The sequence below is a fragment of the Podarcis cretensis genome (genome assembly GCF_951804945.1).
Source record: "Podarcis cretensis genome assembly, chromosome: 13".
Taxonomy (NCBI): domain Eukaryota; kingdom Metazoa; phylum Chordata; class Lepidosauria; order Squamata; family Lacertidae; genus Podarcis; species Podarcis cretensis.
The window spans coordinates 37,682,324-37,708,909 of NC_137182.1; the positions used below are offsets into that span (position 1 = coordinate 37,682,324).

Below are 26,586 nucleotides of genomic sequence, written 5' to 3' on the forward strand. Positions count from 1 at the left end.
TTTTTTAAAAAAATATTTATTAACATTTTCATTTTCAAAAAACACAGTACATTTTTTACATTTCTTTTCATCTCCTATATTTTGACTCTCTTGAGTTGTTGAGTTCCTCCCATCCCTCCAAATTGACTTTCTAACTTCCAGCCCTCCGCATACTTAGCCCCATCGAGTCCAGCGAGACTTACTTCTGATTTCTAAGAACAGTCTGCTGGATCTACCTGCCAATGGAAGCAGTCTTCTAATCTACTCCACTTGCCTTTTCCTTCTGACTAGAGTCAGAGAGATGATACAAAGCATACTAAGTCTGCAAGCAGTGGACCAACTGACAGCTCCACTAATAAGATAGCAGGGATACATGTTGCGTTTCAGTTTTTATGCAAATGCAGAAGCATCCAAAAGTGGTCAGTTTGTGATTGGTCATTTGTTGGGTGTTCCGTTCAGAATTACTGGTCCATAATGTGGGCTTGAAATTTCATCCACCAATGGATTGGTTGGATGGTCCTGGCTGAAGAGAGCAGAAGGTCAGGATCAGCACTGCCTGGGGGGGGGGGTCAGTTGGGAATGCATTGACAGATTGTGAGGACATGCAATGAGGAACTCAAGAAGAGGACCTGGAGGAACCTGAGCCTGAAGCTACTAGTGGAGATGGTGGCAGCAGAGGAAGGTAGAAGGGCAGGATATTGAGTAAATGAAAAAGTTTAGTGGGACTGGATACAATCCACATGCTGTGGGTTAGCCACCCCTGATACACCAGAATATCAAAGAGGGATAATGTTGTCCCAAACACAATCATGTAAATACAACCAAATGCTTCCCACAATTCCCAGGGCTGTCTTCATCTCACTCAGGCTTCAAATGTACCTCCTTATTCATTCCTGAACCCGCACTTACTTTTTTAAATAACAATTTCAACATAACAAAATATCAAAACATACCATATTCATTATTTTCCCCTTCCCCCACCTCCCCATCGAACCCTCCCCCCCCAAGACTTCCCCCAGCTCCTCTCTCTGATTTCTCAACACATATTATTCTCTGCATACTGTAAAATTGCATAAATCCTTATATTATCTGCCTACTATGTTAACAATCAATAAATTTGTGTATGTTTATTCAAAACCTGCCAAGGAGTCCAATTCATTTTGTTGCCTTTTTAAGTAGTTTGTAAAAAGTTCCCATTCTTCTTTAAAGTCACAGTTGTCCTTATCTCGCAATTTATATGTCAGTTTAGCCAGTTCTGCATAGTTCATCCATTTCTCTTGCCACTGCTCTTTTGTCGGGGCTGAACCCACACTTTCTTAGCCATTGCCAGTGGAGTCAAATCACATGGATACTCCATTCTGTGCTATGTGGCCATGGTTCCGCCATAGAGGTGTTTGGCTTTGGTCGTCACAATTCCCCAAACTCCTGCTGTATACATAGAAGGAAGGAAAACAAAGGCACAAAGCCAGGCTCCTCACCTGTCACAAGTTCCAACCCCACTGCATCACTTGGCTCCGACCACTGAAAGGCATGTCCTCTGCGGTGATACTGACAGGTATAATTCCCTTCATCCTCCAGCCTGATCATGGAAAGAGAGAACTCAGATGTGTTTCCGTCCGATTCTGCCATCTGCCATGCTATTAGGTTGCTGGACTTGTGCAAAGAAAAGTTCAGGCCATTCTCTGGTCCGTGACACTCGATGGTGACATTGAAGCCTTCAGCAAGTGGGTCCCCAGGTCTCATTCTGATGTATGGTTTGGAGAGGCTGGGATCTATGTTTTGGAATAAAAGGGGAGGCAAAGAGTAGCAATGTTTACGGTAACCAAGGAATATCTCCTGCTAGTGACCATGTCAGTCAATTCATCTCCTGCTCAGCCAGTCTCATTCTGCTACAGGCATATCTCAGCGATATACAGGCATATCTCAGAGATATGTTGTGGGTTTGGTTCCAGACCACTGCAATAAAGCAAATATCACAGTAAAGTCAATCACACATTTATTTGTTTGTTTCCCAGTGCATATAAAAGTTATGTTTACATCATGGTCTAGTCTATTAAATTTGAAATAACATTATGCTTTTTTAAAGCAACAACAACAACAGCAACAATGTACATACCTTAATTAAAAAAGACTTCATTGCTGAGAAATGCGATCACCTGACCCTTCAGTGAGTTGTAAAAATCCTGGGAATCTTAGGTTTTGCCATGTAAAAGTGAGTTTCCAGTTCACTTTGATACATGAATTTGATACGTTTGGGGCAATGTCAAGTCCCGTCTCAGAAGCTAAAGTGCTAAACCAGAATTCTAATGGCCAGGATTTCAGTGGCAGCCATTCATACCTCTTCCCTGACACCGCCCCCCCCCCCCCCATTATTCACAGCAGAATTATATGCAGTAAGGAAGCATGAGTACTAGTCACAAAATTAATGCAGAGAAAGGAAGTATATACATAGTTGCATCATTCAATCAGGTTACAGAGTTCCATTCATGCAAAAGTTTGGCTTTCAAACCAAAATCAAATTTTTTTTCCCCCCATTCTTGCATGCATCACAGTGTGGTTTATCTCTATTCCATTTTTGGTGGACGTTTGCCACCTGATGGTCAGAAGGTAGAATTGAAGCTTGTCCCATCTCAAGACTTTCAGGGGCTTATGGGCAGCTCTGGGAACCACTGCAAATAAACTGAATGTGTGCAGTATTTAGAAGGTTCCTCCATAGCCTTTATTTCAGAACCTGAAGCAGCTCCAAACCAGGATTTATTTTCACAGGGTGGACAGGCTCTCACTAAAAAAATCCTGAAAGGCCTAATCCTATGCTTCAGTTTCAACTGGAGTTGCTTGAATGAAACAAGCCTTTGTTTGCTGCCATTCTTCTTCATATTCCTATGTCCATGACCAGATGGACCACAGCTTACTGGGAAATGATTTGCAGGGAGAAGGTGCCAGGTTCAGTCCTCAGCATCACCACATATGATTGGGAAATACCCCCAGTCTGAAACCCTGGAGAGGTCAGTGTGTAGGCAGCCTGTGTCTACATATCCTGCTAAATTCAGCAGCAAATAATGTGTTTCAGCCTGGAATGCACCATTTGAGAAGATTGCTAATGATACTCAAATGCTGGCACAGCATGGGAAAGAGCCTCTTTTAAAAACACCTTGTAAAAAAGGTAAAGGGACCCCTGACCATTAGGTCCAGTCATGACCAACTCTGGGGTTGCGGTGCTCATCTTGCTTTATTGGCCGAGGGAGCCGGCGTACAGCTTCCGGGTCATGTGGCCAGCATGACTAAGCCGCTTCTGGCAAACCAGAGCAGCACACGGAAACGCCGTTTACCTTCCCACTGGAGCAGTACCTATTTATCTACTTGCACTTTGACGTGCTTTCGAACTGCTAGGTTGGCAGGAGCAGGGACCGAGCAACAGGAGCTCACCCCGTCACGGGGATTCGAACCACCAACCTTCTGATCAGCAAGTCCTAGGCTCTGTGGTTTAACCCACAGCACCACCCGCATCTCTCTTAAAACACCTTGTATGTTTTAGCTAATGCAGCTTTTCCCTTTGATATACAGCTGCAGGGAATACAAAATCCATGTTAGTGCCATTTATGGGGGGGGGGGGTAAAGCACACAAACAGCCTTACCTCTTATGTAGATATATATGCTGTTGCTGAAATTTGAGCACAGTTCACAGAAGGTTGACTTGAAACAATATGTACACCGGTAGATTCCTCCGTGGAATAGTGTGGCATTGGCAATAGCAAATACGACCCGTTTTTGCCGGTCTTTCTCCATTACAACATGAAACAAAGATGGACCTACTTTTTTGTAGAGTTGGAACTCTACATCCTGGTAGCCTTGACTGTTACAGTGGATCGTGACATTTCCGCCCAACTTGACGATATTACTGGGGCTCACTGAGATGGAAGGCTTGGGAAAATGCAGAGCTGGGTGAGAAAGAGAAGAGAACTGAGATTTGGAAGGTGGGGAATCTGTCACAGGTTCCCCATCCTGCTTTAACGTATCGCTGGAGAAGGAGGTAGAGTGAAAGAGGAGGAAGAAGAAGAGTTTGGATTTGATATCCCGCCTTTCACTCCTTTTAAGGAGTCTCAAAGCGGCTAACATTCTCCTTTCCCTTCCTCCCCCACAACAAACACTCTGTGAGGTGAGTGGGGCTGAGAGACTTCAGAGAAGTGTGACTGGCCCAAGGTCACCCAGCAGCTACATGTGGAGGAGCGGAGACTTGAACCCGGTTCCCCAGATTACGAGACTACCACTCTTAACCGCTATACCAAGGTCACCCAGCAGCTGCATGTGGAGGAGCGGAGACGCGAACCCAGTTCCCCAGATTACGAGACTACCGCTCTTAACCACTACACCACACTGGCTCACAGGACCTTTCCACTCCTGACAGTACCCCTTGGGAGAACTACACACACACACACACACACACACACACACACACACACACTGTGTACATATATATGAGAATGCTAGAATTTGTGGGCTTCCCATGAAGCTGAACGGTGGGAGATTCAGCACAGGTAAAAGAAAGGACTTCTTCACACAGTGCATAATCAAACCATGGAACTCACAGAACCCGCAGGAGGCAGTGATGGTCTCCCACTAGGACAGCTTCAAAAGAAGAGTGGACAGATTCATGGAAGATAAGACTACTAGTCACGATGGCTCTGCTCTGCCTTCGTGGTCTAGGGCAGATGCTACAAATCACAGGAGAGGAGAGGGCTCTGCGTGTGGGTTGCCCATTGAGGCATCTGTTTGGCCACTGTGAGAACAGGTAGTTGAACTAACTAGATGGCCCATTGGCCTGATCCAGCAGGACTCTTCTTTAGTTCTTATGCTTTTTAGAAGAATGTGTATAAACTGCCATTGAAAGAAAATCAAGGTGGTGTACAGTAAAATCATTCAGAAACACCATAAAACTTTCAAATCTTAAAGTTATAAAAGCATAAAATCCAGAAAAAATGACCAACACTGAGTCAACTTAGTTCTCTAAAAAGTTTGGTGAAGCAAATGTGTTTTCAGCAGACTGAAATCTATCGAGATTGTAGGTGCCTGTCTGACATCAGTAGGAATAGTGTTCCAAATTACTGGTGACAGTACACTGAAAAGCCTTGGTTTGTATAGATTAGAAACTATACTGCATTTTCCATAGGACATGACATCTTCTGTCTTGGCAGGGTGCACAGCTGCATAAGGACCCAGGAAGGAGACACAGACAGACTCTCTTCCCCTCTCCTTCAGCCCCCACAGCTGGGCTGCTGCAGTGGAGCTGCTGCCATATGGTAAGGCTTCAAAGGGAAGGATGACAGGATATTTGTGAGCTCTTGAAAGGCTGAGAGGGACAATGAGAGGGAAGACAGGAATTATTCCCTGGCTTAGATTTTAGTCTGAGCCAGAGAAGAACTTAGATTTCATAAATTCTCCTCTATTTTTATTTTCCCTCCAAAGCTCATTTCCAGTCTCAAGTTTAGAAAACTTCATGTACATCTCTAAATTTGACTCAGCCAGCTCTTACCTCTTATCTTGACCTTTACTCTGTCACTTAAAGGTGAGCAGCTGTCGCCAGAGAAAGAGTTGAAGCAATATCGGCACCGGTAGTTCCCACCATCTGATAGTTGGACATTGGCGAAGAAAAATGCAACCTCATTCCACTCTGACTTCTTGACTACTGAAGCATGCAAAGATGAATCCAGTTCTCTGAACAGAACAAATGTTGCTTGTGCGTAGTCTTCACTGCGCACCTTGCAGCGGATGGTAGCATTGCTTCCCAGGGGGACAATTTTACTGGGGACCACAGAGATGGAAGGCTTGGGATAAGATTGTCCTGGGCAAAAAAAGAGAGCAAGAGATTTACAAAATATCAGTAACAGCAACAATCTCCCATAACAACAACAAAAACCCAACAACATTCCAGCCCAAGAGTCTTTTCAACACCTTCAGTTTTTGTAGCTGGAGTCAGGGGGGAAAGGCGTGCAAGTGACAAAACAATTCTTCCAGGAATCACAGCCAAGATGGCTTCCTCATTAATTCTTCGAGAAAATTCATCAGCATTATTGGGTTGGAGAAATGCATTGCAAAATCCAGAGAAGTGTGACTTTCAAAGAATGACTGTGTTTTGGTTCACACATGATTTGAAGAAATGTGAATTATTAGACAGATTTAACACAGTTGACCAAGTTTTCCCCCATCCCTATACCCAGACTAATCTGTTGGTTCTTTCAGGTGAGGCCTTGGGATCTGGGTTGTCCAATATCCACAATCCACACAGGGCTTGTGCCAATTTTGGTGCATTTTGCTGCTAGTCCAAATAGATTAGCAAAACTGGTATGAGTGGCACAGCAATAGTGGCAAAACACAAAGGTTGCCAACTGACCAGGAAGTAGGAGAGAAACAGCAGCGAGACTTTTAACATAGTGGTGTGATCTCTGAAGAGTATATAGAGCAAGGAAGGTTGGTAGATCTTAACTTCTCATGCATGTGTAAGACAAAAATAGATTTGGTTAGGAAAAGGCATGCCATTTAGCTTCTATTCACATCATTCTGATTACGAGACATAACATTCTTTTGTTTTGGACGCAGCTCACCTTTCAATGTCTTCCCAGTCAGCCACCATCCTGGAAAAGCAGATGGTTCCATTAGTGGAAAGATAAATGAGCAACAGAAACTAGCATCCCGTTCTCTGGTCCTTCCACCCTCCTATTTCCCCCTCTACAATACCAACCCAAAAAGATGATGGTGAAAGAAAACTTCATGGTGAGGGCTCTGCTGCTAGTAGATTGACCTATTTTGCCTCAGCGCCTTCTGTCAACTGACTGAAGATGCAGGGAATGTCTGCATCTTCTAAAGCCCAGCAACCCTCTGTAACATCCTTCTTCCCTTACCCCGCCCCCCCCCCCCCCCGGTAGCTGTGCAGTCACATAATGCGAAAGATAAAAAGGAAGCAAAGGTCTCTCCAAAGCCAAACCTTCATTTGTGGCCACCCTTGATACAGACTGTTTTGCCTCAAGAGGAACTCCTCTCGACATGTCTCACATTTCCTTTATTACCTACCTTTTGAGGAAATGGTGCACAAAAGTGTTGGAGCCTGTGCCTCCTTCCTCTCCCCACCTGCCTCCACTAAAACGACTTAGCACTTAGTTGCTTCTATGGGTGCAAATGCTGTGCCATGAGACACCCAGGGCTGTGTCCTTTGCCTCCTATGAAACCCTCACTTGCTTATGGTCTTCACCCTTTCTACACAGTGTTTAATGTCTATACAGTGGTACCTCAGGTTACATACGCTTCAGGTTACAGACTCTGCTAACCCAGAAATATTACCTCGGGTTAAGAACTTTGCTTCGGGATGAGAACAGAAACCATGCAGCGGCAGCAGGAGGCCCCATTAGCTAAAGTGGTTCTTCAGGCTAAGAAGAGTTTCATGTTAAGAACAGACCTCCAGAATGAATTAAGTTCTTATCCCAAGGTACCACTGTAATGAGAAGTGCTGGACCTTAATTCATGGTAGGGCTTAACCTCGCTTCCAAAGCCTTAAAGTCTCTTCTCCTTAGAAGGCTTAGGCCTAACTCTATCAGGCAAATACATACTCCTCCTCCATTACTTCACATATTCCAGGTGTGGGGGGACCTTGGACCCTCCAAGTGTCACTGAACTACATCTCCCATCATCCCCAGCCATTGTTGTGCATCCCCTCCCATTGGCCATGCTTGCTGAGGCTGGTGGGGTTTGTACTTCAGCAGTAAAGGCTCAGTAACAACAACAACAACAACAATTTATTATTTATACCCTGCCCATCTGGCTGGGTTTCCCCAGCCACTCTGGGCGGCTTCCAACAAAATATTAAAATACAGTGGTCTGTTAAACATTAGACACTTCCCTAAACAGGGCTGCCTTCAGATGTCTTCTAAAAGCCTGGTAGTTGTTCTTCTCTTTGACATCTGGTGGGAGGGCATTCCACAGGGTGGGCGCCACTACCGAGAAGGCCCTCTGCCTGGTTCCCTGTAACTTGGCTTCTTGCAGGGAACCGCCAGAAGGCCCTCGGAGCTGCACCTCAGTTTCCAGGCAGAACGATGGGGGTGGAGACGCTCCATCAGGTATACTGGACCGAGGCCGTTTAGGGCTTTAAAGGTCAGCACTAACATTTTGAGTTATGCTCAGTAAACGCATCACCTGGCTTTCTGATCCTCCTGTCTGGTCTCTGGTCCCAATACCTCTCAGTTGATCATACGAGCCAAGTAGGAGGATGTTGAAAGAGGAACTCAGGTTGAGGGTTCCGTAGCCAGCAACTCTCCATTGCACCTTGCCGTACTGTACCACAAACGAGGCCGCAGCTTCTCAAACATCCAGTGCTCTGTGACACAGTTCCCCCCCCCTTGACATGCAGATATTCTGTAGTCTTACAATATGGTTGACCTCAGTAAGCTCACTGCACTTTCTGACAAGCCACATCCCTTTTAAGGTTGCAACCACAGGTGTGGGGACAGGAGGGGGGAAGAGTGAGCAAGCAGCTTTCAAAACCACATTTGTGATGCTGCAGAGATTTAAGTGTATTCAAGTTCTCTGTTGCCCTACCATAAAAATTCCACATTGCTTTGTTATATTTTTTTTAAGGGTAGGAAAGTAAATGGAATGAAAAGTGTGGGATGAACAAATGATTTATCTCCTATTTATTTTCATTGCATTTATATATTGCCTTTCTGCCAAGGCATCCAAGGTGGTTTACAGTTTTAAAATATTAAAATAAATAAAATTTACTGTTCCACTAAGATTTGGATATACAGTCGTACCTTGGTTGTCGAATGCCCTGGAACTCGTACGTTTTGGCTCCCGAATGCAGCAAACCCAGAAATGATTGTTCTGGTTTGTGAACGTTCTTTTGGAACCCGGACATCCAATGGGGCTTCCAGTGCTTCTGATTGGCTGCAGGAGCTTCCTGCAGCCAATCAGAAGCCACAATTTGGTTTTTGAATGTTTTGGAAGTCGAATGGACTTCCAGAACGGATTCCGTTCAACTCGCAAGGTACGGCTGTATTCATTATGGCCTGGTTCACATGGCATGGGAAGCCAAACTATGGTTTACCAAGACCATGTGAACATGTGTTCGACAAACAGAAAATAAGTGAAATTCCAAGTTGATGTCACTGAGTTGTGGAGAGGAAGAGTGTGCAACCGTGGGAGATATTCGTTCAAAATAAATATAGACGTTCACAAAGTGACTGTGTCTGGTGTTGCAAATAAAATTCACCACTACAGTGATCTGGAGGCTGGAGCAAGTCCCTGTGGAGGACAATTGCCAAGATCAGGAAATGAAGTTCAACATAAGCAAGTATGAAGTGATGCATATTGAGGCAAATAATAATAATAATTCTAACTTTGCATATACACTAATAGGATCTGGTACCTAACCAGGAATGAGATCTTGGGGTTGTGGTGGATAGCTCAATGAAGGAGCCAGTCCAGTGTATGGCAGCTATGAAAAGCATGAATTCCACGTTTCAGATCATTAGGAAAGACACTGAAAATAAAACCCGGTATCACACTGCCCTTATACAAATCTATGGTGCTACACCACTTTTGCAACACAGTGTTCAGTTCCAGGTGCTACATCTCAAACAGGATACTGTAGAGCTGGAAAAGTTTCAGGAAAAGGTAACCAAAATCACCAAGGGGTTGCAGCAATTTCCCCGTGAGGAAATGTTACAACCTTTGGGGCTTTTCTTGCTGCTACATTCCAGGCAACAACTGCAGCAATCTGGGGGGAATAACTATCTTCAAAACTACAACGTATCAACTGGGGAAATGTTATAGGCTTATAGCAGCAACTACTTTCTGGTTGCCTCCCCGCCCCATAATAATAATAATAATAATAATAATAATAATAATAATAATAATAATAATAGAAGCAACTGGCTGTTTGTGAGGATTCCTGACAATTAAGAAAAACGGGCTGACATCACTGCAGGTGTAAGGATTTTTACGCAGGGTTTCTTCCTAGCCCGCTCCACATATTTCAATGGGTCCCCGCAAGTATATTTTGTAGAAAATTGGGAAGGCTGGAAGCGATTGCGAAGTTTTAGAAGTTGCTTTACTAGTGCGTTTTCTCCCACTCTGCATCCGCTTTAAATCTGATCAGTGATGCCTTGTATTTATTGTGTAGAGGGACAGATCCACTTGGGGGAGCTATTAGTCTCTCTGACAGGTCGGGCGAGACAAGGGCTGGTTTAAATCACGGTGACCGGCGTAGCGCTCGCTAGATGGCGCTGCGCCTTCCACGATCCTCTTCGCCCACCACCTAGCCCTCCCCCCCTTTATTTCCCCAACCATCACTCCCCCCTCCCCAATATCCCGCGCGGATAAGCCCTGATGTTCTGCACTGCCTCCCTGCACATCATTCCCCGACATCCATCCGTGTGCCAGCATGGGGGGCCGGAGACCAGCGCGGTGAGCGGGGTTGGGGCTGTGGGCGCCCCGCGTCGGAGGGATGGGGTCCCCCCAGGGCTATCGAGCTTCGTGGTGGACGTTCCTCCTGCACCAGGCGCCGCACATCAACTTCCAGTTTGAAGCCGTGGGGAGCGAATTTGCCCCAGAGGACTGGGGGTATCAGCAGGTGAGTGCCACGGTGATGCCCAGAGTGGGCATGGCATGGGTTTGCAGGATCTGTGGGGTCAGCGAGCCAGGCAGAAATCAGGCAGGGCTGTGGGAAAGATGAGGTGAATGAGAGAGTCGAGAGAAGGAGGAAGGGGGCAGGCGGGGGCGGGAGGAGAAGGTGAGGGGAGAGAGGGAGAGGTGGGGGTGGGGTGGAAAAGAGGGGAATGGAAGGGCTTTTGAATGCGCGGAATTAAGATGTGCGCCCATAGAATTAAAATGCGTGCGCGCAGGCAGAGCTATTTGGATGGAGGGATGGAGGGATGGGATGGAGGAGCAATCAGGACGGGATGGCAAAGATTAAGGGTGGGAAACAAGGGGGAAGCAAGACGGGTGGGGAGGGAAATCAGAGTGCAGAGATGTGGTCCAAAGAAGAGTGGAGAAAATGAGAAGAGTTGAGGAAGAAGAAGGAGAGGAAAGTGAGCAGCGGATAATGTAATGCTAAAGGAGGGAGGGAAAGGAGCAGAATGGGGGGTGAAAGGGGGACTTGTGGGAAAGGGAAGGAGAGGTGAGGAGAGGTAATGGGGCAGCTAGTGAGAGGGGGGTGGGCTGGAGGAGAGGGGGAGGGAGGATGGGGGAGGGAGGGAAGGAACCTGACAGGATGCTCTGGGAAAGATGGAGGACCAAATCGAGAGATAAGGGAAGAAGGATGGGACTGGAACTGCACACAGAGCGAAAGAAGGGGGTAATGTGGGACAGGAGGAGACAGATGCCAGGGAGGAAGGGCTAAGGAGGTCCAAGGAGCATCTCTCATGTGTCAAGAAGCTCCAGCTTTGAAGTCAAGGAGGAGCCATCAGTGGTCCAGGTGTGTGTGTTGAGGTTGCATCCGTGGAGGGAGGCTCAGCTGTCGAGAAACTCGCCTGCCTCAGATTTCTGCAGCTCCTTGTCATAGCTGATGAGGCTCAGCAGCCTCTTCCCGTGTGCAGTGTGTCTTATCTGGGGCGACTCACTTAGGACTCTCCTTCTACAAACAGAGAGACAGGACGGGCTGAGAGAGAGAGAGAGAGAGTGCACTTGTGTAGTGGCATGTAATGTGCGAACCAGTTGCACACGGATACGGCCTCAACAGCCGTTCTTGCGGTTGCATCCGCCCGAAAATGAAGGGTTGCGTGAAAATGAAAGGCAGCTGATTTATCTGCATTATTAGCCTGGTTCACACGTTAATGCCTCTCCCTCGCTGCACAAGCGAAGGCGCATGAGTGCAGCTGAGGACATGTTGAGCTTGCACTGTGTGCAGATCAGCTCTGTGGCTGTGTAGATGCGGCCTCTGCATCTGCGTTCCTAATCCCACTTCATCTATTCCTCAAAGCAACATTTTATTTCTCAGCCTTTTGCATCTTAATTTCAACACAAATTGGAGCACACCCAATATTAATTTAGGAGTGTGGGATGCTGCTTATGTCATCCAGGCCAGGTTTTCCCAATGGGTGCCCTCCAGATTCCACCCCCCCCGGACTACAACTCCCATCAGCCTCAGCATGGCCAATGGTCAGGGGCGATGGGTGCTGCAATCTAAAACATCTGGAGAACACCAGGTTCAGAAGGCTTGCCTAAACGGGCAGTGGATCGCCTGGGAGTCAGCCAGAAATCTTTCTTTCCTATTATCTGCTACCGCAGATCTTTTTAATTGAAAATGCCAAGGCTGAGGTTGGGGCCTTCTGCATACAGAAAGGCTGTGTATACAACATAGATTTAAAACACACACAAGCACACACACATACACACATTTCTGCAGCTCCTTGTCATAGCTGATGAGGCTCAGCAGCCTCTTCCCGTGTGCAGTGTGTCTTATCTGGGGCGACTCACTTAGGACTCTCCTTCTACAAACAGAGAGACAGGACGGGCTGAGAGAGAGAGAGAGAGAGAGAGAGACTGCACTTGTGTAGTGGCATGTAATGTGCGAACCAGTTGCACACGGATACGGCCTCAACAGCCGTTCTTGCGGTTGCATCCGCCCGAAAATGAAGGGTTGCGTGAAAATGAAAGGGCTGTAGTTTACCCTTCACAGAACTAGAATTTCTGGCACCCTTAGGAAACTACAGTTCCTGGGATTCTGGCAGGTGGGGATGCTTTCAATGTGCTTTCAATGTATATTGTGCATGTACTCTTGTCACTGAGGCCGTCATCTCTACTACATGTTTAAAGCAGGATAATGCCACTTTAAACCACCATGGATTCCACCCAAAGAATCCTGGGAGCCGAGAACAGAGCTGCAGCTCTCAGAGTGGTTTAACAGTCCATTCATATTCCCAGGGAACTCTGGGAGAGGAGCAGGGGGTCTCCTAGCAACTCTCTGCACCCTTAGCAAACTACAAGTCCCAAGATTCTTTGGGGGGGGACCATGACTGTTCAAAGTGGTCTGATAGTGTGGTTAAATGTACCATGCAAATGGAGCCTTCTTAGGCTGTGGTCTATACAATTTGAAATTAAATGGTAAACTTTGGTCAACCCCAACGTCCTAACTTCTCTGTAAAATCTAGTTGCTCCTTCAGTCGCCTCTGCTGATTTCTCTTATGTGTTTTCTTTCCCCAAAGCTGGGAAGGAAAGCATGAAAAGAGAGAAGTAGAACATTTATCTGTCCTTTTATCTAAGACATGAACAGGCTCATTCTTAACCCGAGCCACAAAAGCTAGCTTGCCAAATTTACCAAACGGGGATTTGGGCACAAACCACTGTGGACAATATGACTAACTGATGCTGCTTTGCCAATTACATCCTGCCCAACCCAATTTGTCAGATTGTACCTTGTGGAACTAACCACCACATGATTTGGACGCTGCAAAAGAAATTTGGTGTATTATTTTGGAAGATTAGAATCACCAAAGCTAGACTAGCAAATACCAAAACGAACAAAGTCAAAGAGGTAATGTCTAGGAACCTAGGGAACTGCCTTCTTCTGCATCAGACCATTGGTCCATGTAGCTCAGTATTGTCCACACTGACTGACAGCAGTTCTCCAGTTTTCAGCTGGGGTCTACTCCCTACCTGGAGACAGCAGGGATCGAACCTGGGACTTTCTGAATGCAATCTTGATCACCCAGTGCACTCAGATGACTTGCACCGCACCACCCTCAGAGACATGACTGGGATACAAGAAAGAGCCTTCATCCTTAGCAGAAGAACCTTAATAACAACAACAAATGGTCCCTTGTCTCCCTAGAGACTAACACATTTTATTATGGCATACGGTTTCATGGACTAGAGCCCAGTCCATCAGATGTTAGATCTGATTAAGTGTCCTGTAGTCCTACAACAGCTAATGCTGTAATAAAACATAAAAAGCAACATTAGCCATCTTGGTCCATCAGGTGGGGGGAGTGGGAGTGGGAAATCCAACAATCCACATTGGGCAATACTTTTTTGTTAGGACCAACCAAATGTCATGAAACAGTGGCAAGGGTCCGAGTTCTCCAGAACGCTCCTCAGGCAAGATGCTCTACAACAAAGCAGGGGGAGGGGGGTGTTGAGCACAAAAATTAGGTTGTATGTTGTGATAGTTAAAATGTGTTAGACTGTGTGCACGCCATACATTTAAAGCACATTTTGTCCTCCAGCCCCCCATGCTTCGGATGTGCTTTAAAAGTATGCTGTGTACACAGCCTTGGTCTTGCACTAAAACAGAGTAACACAGCTACCTCTCTGGATATTGTTAATGAAAAGAGATTGCCCCAATTCAGCTTTTCTGAGGGGTCTTTGCCGTGTCTTCTGAATTCCATCGGTGGTCTAGCTTAGGCCAGCCGCTTTGCTTCAACGGTGCTGAATTTCAACAGATGCTTTAAAAACAACAATGTGGGCAATTGTTGAATAAATGACACAGTCGTTGCTCATTCTCCTGGTGTGTCTGTCGGAGAGTCAGGTCTGCCTTGGAAATGCCTCGCATGCATTCTGTAATCTTCCCACAACAGCCAATGCTGTGTCAAGTGCACATTGAGTCCCTGAAGGACCCCCCCCCCCCATGATCCATCCCACTTTGGAACGGAGCTGCGATCTCAGTGTGAGCACAACATCTCACAGCAATTAGTTCTCCTGCCCCATCGGTGAAAGAGTCAGAGAGGCATTGTGAGGTGGACCATGGGAGGCCCTCTGTGGGGTGAGGCCTGGTGCATTTTTGGCACTGTGGTTGTTTTGTACCAAATTTTCCCAGCATTGAGTTGCAGGAGCCACCTGTAGATTTTGCTGAAGTTCATAATGTTTAAAGGAGACTAGAAAACAAGGCCCTCAGATAAGCATGATGCCAGCCTTGCAGGCTGTTCCTAACCTGTTTCCTAAACCAAATACTTGTGTGGTTGAGTGGCAAATAAACTCACTCGCTGGACCCCTGCAAAGAGTCTTTGAATGGAAGAGTTCTCATTTCCATTCAAAGCACTGGGACTGTTGCCTGGCCCAAGTGGGATGGGTGGTGGCGGGCTCAGGGAGCGACCTCGATGGGAACAGAAAGTTCTTAGGAAGTTCTGAGCTGTGGCTCAGTGGCAGAGCACATGCTGTGCATGCAGAAGTTCCTGTTGTTCCTACAAGACTGGTCTGCTTGACAAAGGAGAGCCCTATTGTGAATCCACACATTATGCGGAATCAGGACATTCACAGCCAGTTCGCTCCACTACGAGGCCTGCTCTATCCAGGCAGAATCCAGCTCCTGTTGCTCTGTCCCAGCTTCTGCCAACCTAGCAGTTTGAAAGCACACCAGTGCAAGTAGATATATAGGTACTGCTGCGGCGGGAAGGTAAACAGTGTTTCCGTGCACTTTGGCTCTTATCATGGTTCTCTGTGAGCCAGAAGCAGTTCAATCATGCTGGCCACATGACCCAGAAAGCTGTCTGTTGGCAAATGCTGGCTCCCTCGGCCTGAAAGCGAGATGAGCGCCACACCGCATAGTCGCCTTTGACTGGACTTAACTGTCCAGGGGTCCTTTAACCTTTTACCTTACCTTACCCAGGCAGAAGACGAAGGTGGTACGAACCCTGCAGTGGTAAGGCAGACTGTTATGATCACAGGTTATGTACACACTATACCTTTAAAGCACATTTGAAACACATTGTTTGCCTCAAAGAATCCTGGGCATTGTAGTTTACCCCCTCACAGTTACCATTCCCAGCAACCCATAATTCTTTCGGGGGAAGAATGTGCTTCAAAGGTGCTTCAAAGGTACAGTGAGTATACAGCTTCAGACTGCAGCTAGCGACACCTGTTTTGAATGCTGCCCCTTGTTTTGTTTTGTTTTTAAAATCCTGCTACTAAGAATTATACACATAACCCAGCACATTCCCTGTCAGGGTGGTTTCTGTGTGTGGAGAGCTTTCAAAAATATAATCGTCTACCACCACCCATCTGCAGCTTGAAGTGGTACAGTCAAATCCTCAGATCTATACCACTTCATTCTACTTCCTGTGTAGTGTTGACTATGCCTGACTCACTCCAAAGCATAGGAACCGACTCCTAGGGGCCGAGGTCCCTTCGGACCCCCATAAAATATTTGAGGGTGGCACGCCTTGCCAAAGTGGATGGGCATTGCCATTTGTGTGTGTGTGTGTCTGTGTTGTGATCCATTATGTGGGGCAGAGCTTACCTCCCGCCACCAATATTTTATTCAAGTTGGCACTCCTGCTCCAAAGGAAGTGTGCATAGGATTGTAGCCTAAGATGGCGGGGTTCTGGACTGTACCACTTCAAATTACAGGTTGTGAAGAATCATGTTTGTGATTGCTTCCCTTGTGTTTAAAAATGGGGGGAGGGAGTTCCCTACATGTAGCAAAGTGGTACATTAAGGAAAGGGTTATGCCTTATTCCCTTAAGTCTGGGTTTTGTCACCTTGTATTTTGTTGTCAATCCCTGCGGCGAATCCCAGGTTCGAATCCCTGCGGCGGGGTGCGCTCCCGCTGCTCGGTCCCAGCGCCTGCCAACCTAGCAGTTCGAAAGCACCTCCAGGTGCAAGTAGATAAATAGGGACCGCTTACCAGCGGGAAGATAAACAGCGTTTCCGTGTGCGGCTCTGGCTCGCCAGAGCCACGATGTCACGCTGGCCACGTGACCCGGAAGTGTCTCCGGACAGCGCTGGCCCCTGGCCTCTTAAGTGAGATGGGCGCACAACCCCAGAGTCTGTCAAGACTGGCCCGTACGGGCAGGGTTACCTTTACCTTTACCTTTATTTTGTTGTCAAACTGAATTTCATCACACGGCCACACACAGAACTGAGTTTCACCACAGAATCCAAGTCCCGTCACCAAATCCCTCCTGTTTTCCACACTGCTTGGTTTCCTAAAAAGGAACACCAGCTGCTACCAAAGAGAGAGAAAGGGGGGGGGGAATCCCTTGTACTCTGAGACCAACGCGAAGTGCTGTGCTTAAGCGAGCTCATGCAAATCTATTTCATTTGATTCAATTAGAGAATTTGGGTTTTCTGGTCACATAAAATGTAGGACGCCCTTCTTGACACCCTCCCTTCATAACCTTCTTTTAGAAATGCGGTTCAGACAGATCTCCACAAGGCTCTCCTTCTTCTCCCATGCCGTGAGCCTTTTCTTTCTTTCTTTTCTTTTTTTTACAGCTTTTCTTTTTTAAACACTCTTCTCCTTGAACATCCTTTTAAAGATGTGAATGTGAAAAACCCGGCACGGTATAAATAATTTATCTTTTATATAGCTCTTACTCCTGGCACTTCACAGTTCTCATCTCTGCCCTGCCTATTTCACTGTTTCTCTGCAAAGAAGAGCTCTCGCAGCCTTAATATATGCCCCATTGTGGCACTGCCAAGGTGTGTCTGCAGCCTTTCTTTCACTTACCTCTCTCGCTGAGCCCCCAGGGAGAGGCACCAGGCAGGGCTGGCGTCAGTGCCCAACTTTGCTGGGTGGTTGTCGGGGCCAGAGCTGATTCCTGTCTGGCCCTCTCCCCTTTTATGGTGTTCCAGTGAGCGCTGCTTCAACTTGGAGCCACCATTTAAATTACATTCAAATCCCTGGAGTGCCCCCAACGCAGACTCAAGAGGCGCTCTGCTGAATCAGACCTAAGGGCTCTATAATCCAGCAACCCATTTTGCAGATTGGCCAACCAGGCGCCCACGGGAAGCTCACGTGCAAGACAGGAGGGCAATAGCCCTTTTCTGCTGGTGTTCCCCAGCAACTGTGACACCACCCCCGCCATACACATGACACCTTTAAAGCAGATTCAAATCACATCCCACCCCAAAGAAAGAATCCTGGGGACCCAGGTTTCCCCATACAGGGCTATAATACCCAGGATATTGACAAACTACAGTTCCCATGAATTTGGGGAGGGTAAAGGTAAAGGGACCCCTGACCATTAGGTCCAGTCGTGACCAACTCTGGGGTTGCGGCGCTAATCTCGCTTTATTGGCCTAGGGAGCCGGCGTACAGCTTCCAGGTCATGTGGCCAGCATGACTAAGCCACTTCTGGCGAACCAGAGCAGCGCACGGAAACGCCGTTTACGTTCCCGCCGGAGTGGTACCTATTTATCTACTTGCACTTTGACTTGCTTTTGAACTGCTAGGTTGGCAGGAGCAGGGACCGAGCAACAGGAGCTCACCCCGTTGTGGGGACTCGAACCACCGACCTTCTGATTGGCAAGTCCTAGGCTCTGTGGTTTAACCTACAGTGAGGGTAGGATGTGCTTTGAATGTGCTTTAAAGGTATAGTGGGTATACCCACACTCACCAGCCCTACTGAAGAGGCTGCTCATGAGGACGGAGGAACATCACCCAGCTATTGCTTTAATATGCTGTACACCACTTTGAGGTTTTTAGTAGAAGTATAAAATGGTAAATAAATAAATAAATAAATAAATAAATAAATAAATAAAGCAGCCGCTTAAGTCTCACCCAAAGAAGAGAAAGGCATCACTCAGACCCCCAAGTGTCCCTGATTTCCAGGGATAGCAGCCCCGGATTAACAGCAGCTGTCCCGGTTTCTGATTTGATCCTCCCAGAATGTCCCACTTTCCCTTAAAGGTAAAGGTAAAGGTACCCCTGCCCGTACGGGCCAGTCTTGACAGACTCTGGGGTTGTGCGCCCATCTCACTTAAGAGGCCAGGGGCCAGCGCTGTCCGGAGACACTTCCGGGTCACGTGGCCAGTGTGACATCGCTGCTCTGGCAAGCCAGAGCCGCCCACGGAAATGCCGTTTACCTTCCCGCTGGTAAGCGGTCCCTATTTATCTACTTGCACCCGGAGGTGCTTTCGAACTGCTAGGTTGGCAGGCGCTGGGACCGAGCAGCGGGAGCGCACCCCGCCGCAGGGATTCGAACCGCCGACCTTTCGATCGGCAAGCCCTAGGCGCTGAGGCTTTAACCCACAGCGCCACCTGCGTCCCTCCACTTTTCCTTAGGACGTCCCTATTTTCATCGGAGAAATGTTGGAGGGTATGGAGTTTTGTGGCCCCTGAGCCAAGGAGATAAGTAACCTTTAGAAGACATCTGAAGGCAGCCCTGTTTAGTTTTATTATGTTTTTTATATATGTTGGAAGCCTCCCAGAGTGGCTGGGGCAACCCAGTCTGATGGTTGGGATATAAATAATAAAATTATTATTATGGAATAGGTCGTCCCTATTTTCATCGGAGAAATGTTGGAGGATATACATCATTTTAAAAAAGAATACAAAGGATTTGTCTGTACACAGATCTGTATAAGCTAATTTATAGGTCTGGGTGCAAAATGTGGAAATAATACTGGAAGAAGTATAAAGTCATCGTGAATGGTAGCCATTGCTAGCCAAATCTGCCACAAATTCATCTAAACCCATTTTAAATCTGTCCAGGTGGGTGGCTGTCATGGCAAAAAACACCAACCACCTGCACAGCCCAGAACTTCCATGAATGTAAATACCTCAAATAGCAAAAGACCGTACAAACATAAAATGATCAAACTCTCATGTCATAACAGATTACGGAAGCAAATTCCACAAAAATACAAGGCATTTGTGTCACCATTTAAATTCTCCACAATGCCCCAAAGCGCCTTTACATGACAAAAGTTCAGCTCTAGTTAGCCTTCATTTCTGCAGGCAAATGTAGGTGGGAAAGCTGTTGTTTTGTTACAGCTAGCTGCTAAAAAATCAGGTCAGGAATCCTTGCCAATCTACTGCAACATCGCTCAGAGATCTATTAGCAGATCCCAACCTGCCTTCTACCTGCTGTAAACGAGAGGTGGTGGCGGACTTTGGGCCTGGGGGACAAAAGTGCCCCCCTCCCAGCCTCCCTCTGTGGCCCTCAGGACTCAAGCCAGACCCGTCCTCAAGCACCTTAAACTGCGATAATGCCTCTTACTTGGGCGACATCCACACCACAGAGCTTTCCCCCAAGAGAGCAACAATTCCTAGCACCCTTAACAAACTGGGTTCTTGTTCTGGGGTGGGAGGGCAGAAGCCCTGTGCTTTGAATGTACGGTGTGAGTGTGACCTTGCTTACCTGCATGGAGGGTGAAGAGGTTTCTTTGTGTAAGGAACTCTGGTGTTTGTGTGGCTGGAATACAGCCTACGCGGTACAAGACTGGCATCTGTTGCCTGCCCACTTTGTTCCCCTGGCACTGCCCACCACTGTTTTCAAGCCCCAGGAAATTGCTCACAAATGAATACGGAAAATATGAAGGAAAAAAAACAACAACACCACATTTCCCCACCTCTGCTCTAAACCATATTTAAAAGCAGAAAGGGAGAATCCTCTCCTCTTTGTCTCACACGACACCCCCTTGAAAACATACTCTCCCCCTTCTTTTATCCCTCTGTCAATGGTTAGATCATAGAGTAGAATCATAGAGTTGGAAGGGACCCTGAGGGTCATCTAGTCCAACCCCTGCAATGCGGGAACCTCAGCTAAAGCATCCATGACATAGAACTGTAGATGTATAGTTACAAACCACATGCCCTAAGCCCACCCCTTCTGGCATCCTCTCCAGCTTGTGGCAGTGCCAAATCACTGGCCTCCCTTGCCGAAACACTGCCCACTTCCTCTCACACACCCTGAGCCATATATATATATATATATAGAAAGGGACACGGGTGGCACTGTGGTCTAAACCACTGAGCCTATTGGGCATGCTGATTGGAAGGTCGGAGGTTCGAATCCCCGCGACGGGGTGAGCTCCCGTTGCTCTGTCCCAGCTCCGGCTACCTAGCAGTTCAAAAGCACACCAGTGCAAGTAGATAAATAGGTACTGCTGCGTCGGGAAGGGAAACGGTGTTTCCGTGTGCTGTGGTTTCCGTCACAGTGTTCCGTTGCTCCAGAAGCGGCTTAGTCATGCTGGCCATATAACCCAGAAAGCTGTCTGGACAAACACCGGCTCCTTTGGCCTGAAAGCAAGATGAGTACCACAACCCCATAGTCGCCTTTGACTGGACTTAGCTGTCCAGGGGTCCCTTACCCTTTTACCTATATATAAAAAGGTAAAGGTACCCCTGCCCGTTACCTATATATATATATAGAGAGAGAGAGTTGTACACCACCAACCACCGCAATTTGTGTACAATTGTGTATAAACAAACTAAGCAGATAAAACTGCCAAATTAAATTATAAATTATACACAGCCTTACATGCCAGTGGCACCACCAGATTTGGCAGGGCCAGGATGGACTGTATTACTTACAGTATGTACTGGATCTTCCTCCAAATTTAGCAGCATGTCACGTTTTGGGGGGGAAATGCAAAGCATCGTTGGAATGGAATAATGAAACTGAACATATTTATAGCATCTGAGTGTGGAAGTGTGCATTTGGGGTTGCATAAGCACATGTTGATGTGCATTTTGAGAGAAAAAGGGGGGGGAAATAGCTGGTTTCGGACTTCCCCAATCCCCACTGGACGGCATCTGGGGCTTCTTCTGACCTTTGGCTCTTCTCCCACACACCTGTTCATAGATTGCTTCTTCAGGTTCTGATCTTTACCTGGCTCTTGGAGGACTGCTTGAAACCAGAAGAGCATCCCGTACCGCTTCTACTTTGAATGTTAATTACTCCCATAGGAATGATGTCATTTCCAATGCAGGCACCCCATGTGATGAAATTATTGCTCGTGTGTCGCTAGTAGAACCTAGATGCATTCTCCAGAAGGGCTGCTCCTCTCCCTCCCTGTCCATCTGTACTGCCAGCATTAAGGCTGCAAGTACCATTGCACAGATAGCCAAAACAGTATCTCCCACATACCAGAGGGAGGCACAGTGGTATCTCCGGTTAAGAACTTAATTCGTTCCAGAGGTCCGTTCTTAACCTGAAACGATTCTTAACCTGAGGCGTGCTCTCACTAATGGGGCCTCCTGCTGCCGCTGCGTCACTGTCATGCGATTTCCATTCTTGTCCTGGGGCAAAGTTCTTAACCTAGAGCAACCACTTCCTGGTTAGCAGAGTTTGTAAGCCGAAGCGTCTGTAAGCCGAAGCGTCTGTAAGCCGAGGTACCACTGTATTCAACAGGCTTGGAGGAACTCCCAAGGTTTGCAGCAATACAAAAATATTTTTTTTGGGGGGGAAACCCCCACATGGGGGACCTCTAAAACAACCCATGAGTGCTGAGCATGCCCAGTGGCCACAGAATGTTGAGTGACTGTTGCGGGTGGGAACTGTGAACCAGGAGGGAGAGGACACAGAATGGAGCAACTTGAACTGGAGCACGCCACACACTGCAACATTGTGTTGCAGTTTCCGCTTGAAGCATGCCAGTAGTGAAAGTTTGCAGGTAGCATGCAGTCCACAGCAGGGGTGGAGAAAAATAAGACCGTAGGCCACTGCCGGACCACGTGTCAGTGTTTAATCGACCCTCACATGCACACCTCCTGGCTGCTAGGAGCTTTGCAAAGAATGATCCATGGGGTAGACCTTGAGTTGCATTCACATGGCAGCTTATTCCATTTTCATTCACATTTCCCTATTCATTTCCACATCATATGTGCGCTTTCACATAATGTAAAAGCCACTTCTGGAACTATACAGTTGAACTGGAGTGGGATGTAGTGTAAATATAACATCCCTTTCCATATTTTTTGCAAACATCCCCCCCCCCCCCGGAAGCAAATATCATGGAAACTTGCCCTATATTCCTCTAGAGCTCAAAAAGCGGCTTTTCTGTTGTGTGAATGCTCACATATAATGCGGAGCTTAACAATTAAAAGAAAGGTCTGGAAAGGTCCTGTGAATTCAGCCTTGGTGGGACCAAGTAAGGCATTTGCTTTCTTAAAGAGTAGTGGATACTCAAGATCACTTAGCGCAGATTAGTTAACTGTTCAAAGATCCTGAGTACAGACACTCTTGCTTTGCAATCTAAAGCACATTAGTGGACCATCAGAATTCTGGAAGGCAATGCTGATCATACAACAAGGCTGGGGTTAAATCATCTCTAGTTTTAAGCAGTACAATCCTGCCTCCACTTTTTCATGCTTAAAAATCAGGGGGACTTGCATGTGTTTGGGTGCTCAACTGCAGTCTTATGGACCACTCCTATCTGTGTTTACTGAGAACTATGTCCCATTAAATTCCATGGGGCTTCTTTCCATATAAGTATATTTATATTTAGGATTGCAGCCATAGTATGTGTTTGTGGGCAGAATATACTGATTCTTAATAGTGGTAGATACCTGGGAAAGTGCAGATTGCCAGAAGACTGTGTGAGCTGCATTGTGTAGCTTCTCAGCAGGAAGTATTCAGAAATGTGGCATTAATAGAAGCTTCTTGTGCAGGGTTGGCCCACCCACGAGGCAAGGTGAGGCAACCACCTCAGGTGACAGGATCCATAGGGACAGCAGGCCTCAATGCATAATTTATTTGCCCCTTGTTCCTTATGTAGAACTTCACTCACCCTTTCTTCCCTGGTGGGGAGGGGCACCATTTCATGGTTCGCTTCAGGTGCCAAAATGTCTTGGGCCGGCCCTGTTTTCGTGGTAGCGGAAAGGCCTTGCCAAATCTTCCTGCTCAGAAGAGAGGTTAAAAAAAGGGAAGACTCCCAGTCTTAATATCTTTTGTATGGTCCCAAGTATCATTTTCGGGGCTATATATGGAGTGGACTCCACTCCAGATTTGTGTTGGGTTTACTCCAGGCTTCCTCAACCTCGGCCCGCCAGATGTTTTGAGACTACAGTTCCCATCATCCCTGACCACTGGTCCTGCTAGCTAGGGATCATGGGAGTTGTAGGCCAAAAACATCTGGAGGACCGAGGTTGAGGAAGCCTGGTTTACTTCTTAGTTTCTTCTTCTTCTGAAGATCCCACAAGACAGTAGAGGTTTAGGATCAGAGTTCTCCCTCTCCTAGATGGGCTTCCTTCCCAGGGCTGATGAGCCCCACCTGCCCCTCACTTCACCATGTGCAGGAACTGCCTTCTTGACTGTTGGACCCACTATTGGTCTCATCTGCTTAATCCGCTGCGGCCTGTCTTTGCTTGCATGCAGAAGTCCATAATTTTTCAAGGCTACCCTTACTTAGGGATGTGGGTGGCGCTGTGGGTTAAACCACAGAGCCTAGGACTTGCCGATCAGAAGGTCAGTGGTTCGAATCCCCACGACAGGGTGAGCTCCCATTGCTCAGTCCCTGCTCCTGCTCCCAGCTCAAAAGCATGTCAAAGTGCAAGTAGATAAATAGGTACCGCTCTGGCGGGAAGGTAAACGGCGTTTCCGTGCACTGCTCTGGTTCACCAGAAGTGGCTTAGTCATGCTGGCCACATGACCCGGAAGCTGTATGCCGGCTCCCTCGGCCAATAAAGCGAGATGAGCACCGCAACCCCAGAGTCAGTCACGACTGGACCTAATGGTCAGGGGTCCCTTTACCTTTACTTTTCCCTTACTTGGTGTGGATGGCCAGTCGAAGCCATTCCCGGGTGCAGCCGCTGTCGCATGCTGACAGCTCCTAGGAGCTACAGGTGAGAGCTGAATGCAGGATGGAGACCAAAGGTAGACAATCTGCCCCAGAAGGAGTGTGAAGCGGCCTTCCCTTAACACCCCATACACACCATTACATTAATGAGCAGTAAATGAGCAGTAAATAACTACCTGACATTCAGAAGACATCTTAAGGCAGCCCTGTTCAGGGAAGTTTTTAATCTGTGATATTTTAGTGTATTTTTGGTTTTTATGGAAGCCGCCCAGAGTGGCTGGGGAGACCCAGCCAGATGGGCGGGGTACAAATAATAAATTATTATTATTATTATTATTAAATAAACAGTGATGAAAATGTTCCCCTGGGGAAGCTGCTTCTCTCAATCACCAGTAGCCATATACAAGACACACAGAGCACGTTCCTCCATCCAGTCTTTTATGAACTCACATGCAAAGCTACTTTGTAACAAAAGTGGGGGTCATCACGTGGGGATCGTGTCCCATTGATGACGACAACAACAAAAAGACAACAACAACAAAACAACAGGCTGGTTCACACCAGCTGAGAGCTTTGGCTTTGGGATTAAAGGTAAAGGTAAAGGTACCCCTGCCCGTACGGGCCAGTCTTGACAGACTCTGGGGTTGTGCGCCCATCTCACTTAAGAGGCCAGGGGCCAGCGCTGTCCGGAGACACTTCCGGGTCACGTGGCCAGCGTGACATCGCTGCTCTGGCCAGAGCCAGAGCCAGAGCCAGAGCCAGAGCCGCACACGGAAACGCCGTTTACCTTCCCGCTGGTAAGCGGTCCCTATTTATCTACTTGCACCCGGAGGTGCTTTCGAACTGCTAGGTTGGCAGGCGCTGGGACCGAGCAGCGGGAGCGCACCCCGCCGCAGGGATTCGAACCGCCGACCTTTCGATCGGCAAGCCCTAGGCGCTGAGGCTTTAACCCACAGCGCCACCTGCGTCCCTTAGCTTTGGGATTAGGAGACTCAAATATTTGAAAGTGCTTTTTAAAACAATCAGATCAAATTAGCTGGATTAATGAGTGTCAGGGGATCTGTGAATTCATTCTGGATGGGGAGGGGGGAGAACGGTTTTCTGCATCCTTCTTATGTTCTAATAAGCTAAAGGCTTTCCTCTTGCTTCCTCCCCCCTTCACTAACAGTCTTATTCATTAATATATTCAATAAATCAGCTAATTCTTTTATTTGCCCTCCATTGATTGATGGATCTATCCATCCATATCTCTCCCCTGATCCCTTTTGTCTTCTGCATTTCCCCTTTCTCCATTCACAAGTATCGCCATCAGGTTATCTTTCTGTCTCTGCAACAGACTGAAACAGGCAGGTGGATTTATGCAGTAAAGATAACCCAGCCGTAGAGAACAGGCTTTGCATGCAAAACCTCCCAGCTTCAATCTCTGGCCTTTCCAGGTTACAGCTCTGGCTGGGGCTGAAGGGAGTTAGGAGTCTAACACACCTGGAAGGCACCAGATGAAGGAAAGCAGCTCTAGAGACCTACGGTGCAGCTCCCATCATCCTGAGCCATGGCCATGCTGGCTGAAGTTGATGGGAGTTGGAGTCTCACCACATCTGGACGTCCACAGCCTCTCCCATCCCTAGAGTAGACACTTACTGAGCTTTGGACCAGTGATGTGACTTGGTAGAGGGCAGCTTCATACTCTCTGTGGCAGGGAGGGGAAGAGGATGGGCAGGCGGACTAGGAGAGAGATTGAGTGGGGAGGAGTTTCAACAAATGGATTATTATTATTATTATTATTATTATTATTATTAACTTATTACCATTCATTTATTATTACAGTATCTCCATTTATTAATTGCCTTCTACACAATCATCTCAAGGCCGTCGCCTACAACAGAAACAGCCAAAATAATAATTAATAATAATTTTTTTTATTTATATCCCGCCCTCCCCAGCCGAAGCCAGGCTCAGGGCAGCTAACAACAATAAAATAATACAACATTCTAAAATCATTTCATTATAAAATTAATTAATTCAAAATGAGGTTTTGGGGTTTTTTTTAAATAAAATAAAACCAGCCAGTGCCTTTAAAACCAAACTTAAACAATTTAAATTAGACACTTGTAGCAAAACACTGTGAAAGTGTGTTGGAACAAACATGTATCCAAATGTTTC

At 47.0% G+C, this 26,586-nt stretch overlaps 2 protein-coding genes across 4 annotated transcripts in view; one reads left to right on the forward strand and one right to left on the reverse strand.

Moving 5' to 3' along the window:
• The window catches only part of LOC307201325 (T-cell-interacting, activating receptor on myeloid cells protein 1-like), a 56,704-nt gene extending 49,834 nt beyond the window's left edge, over positions 1–6,870 (reverse strand). For both annotated transcript variants that reach the window (XM_079950413.1, XM_079950414.1), the window contains exons 1-4: positions 6,579–6,870; positions 5,510–5,818; positions 3,615–3,917; positions 1,458–1,751 (exon numbers count right to left, since the gene is read on the reverse strand). In XM_079950413.1, coding sequence (XP_079806539.1) covers positions 1,458–1,751; positions 3,615–3,917; positions 5,510–5,818; positions 6,579–6,630 — 958 coding nt within the window. In that variant the 5' untranslated portion in view covers positions 6,631–6,870. The remainder of the gene's footprint in view (positions 1–1,457; positions 1,752–3,614; positions 3,918–5,509; positions 5,819–6,578) is intronic.
• Positions 6,871–10,338: 3,468 nt separating this feature from the next.
• The window catches only part of TTYH1 (tweety family member 1), a 65,684-nt gene continuing 49,436 nt past the window's right edge, over positions 10,339–26,586 (forward strand). The window contains exon 1 of one of the 2 annotated variants that reach the window (XM_079950405.1): positions 10,339–10,597. In XM_079950405.1, coding sequence (XP_079806531.1) covers positions 10,472–10,597 — 126 coding nt within the window. In that variant the 5' untranslated portion in view covers positions 10,339–10,471. The remainder of the gene's footprint in view (positions 10,598–26,586) is intronic. The other variant, XM_079950406.1, reaches the window with a different exon arrangement.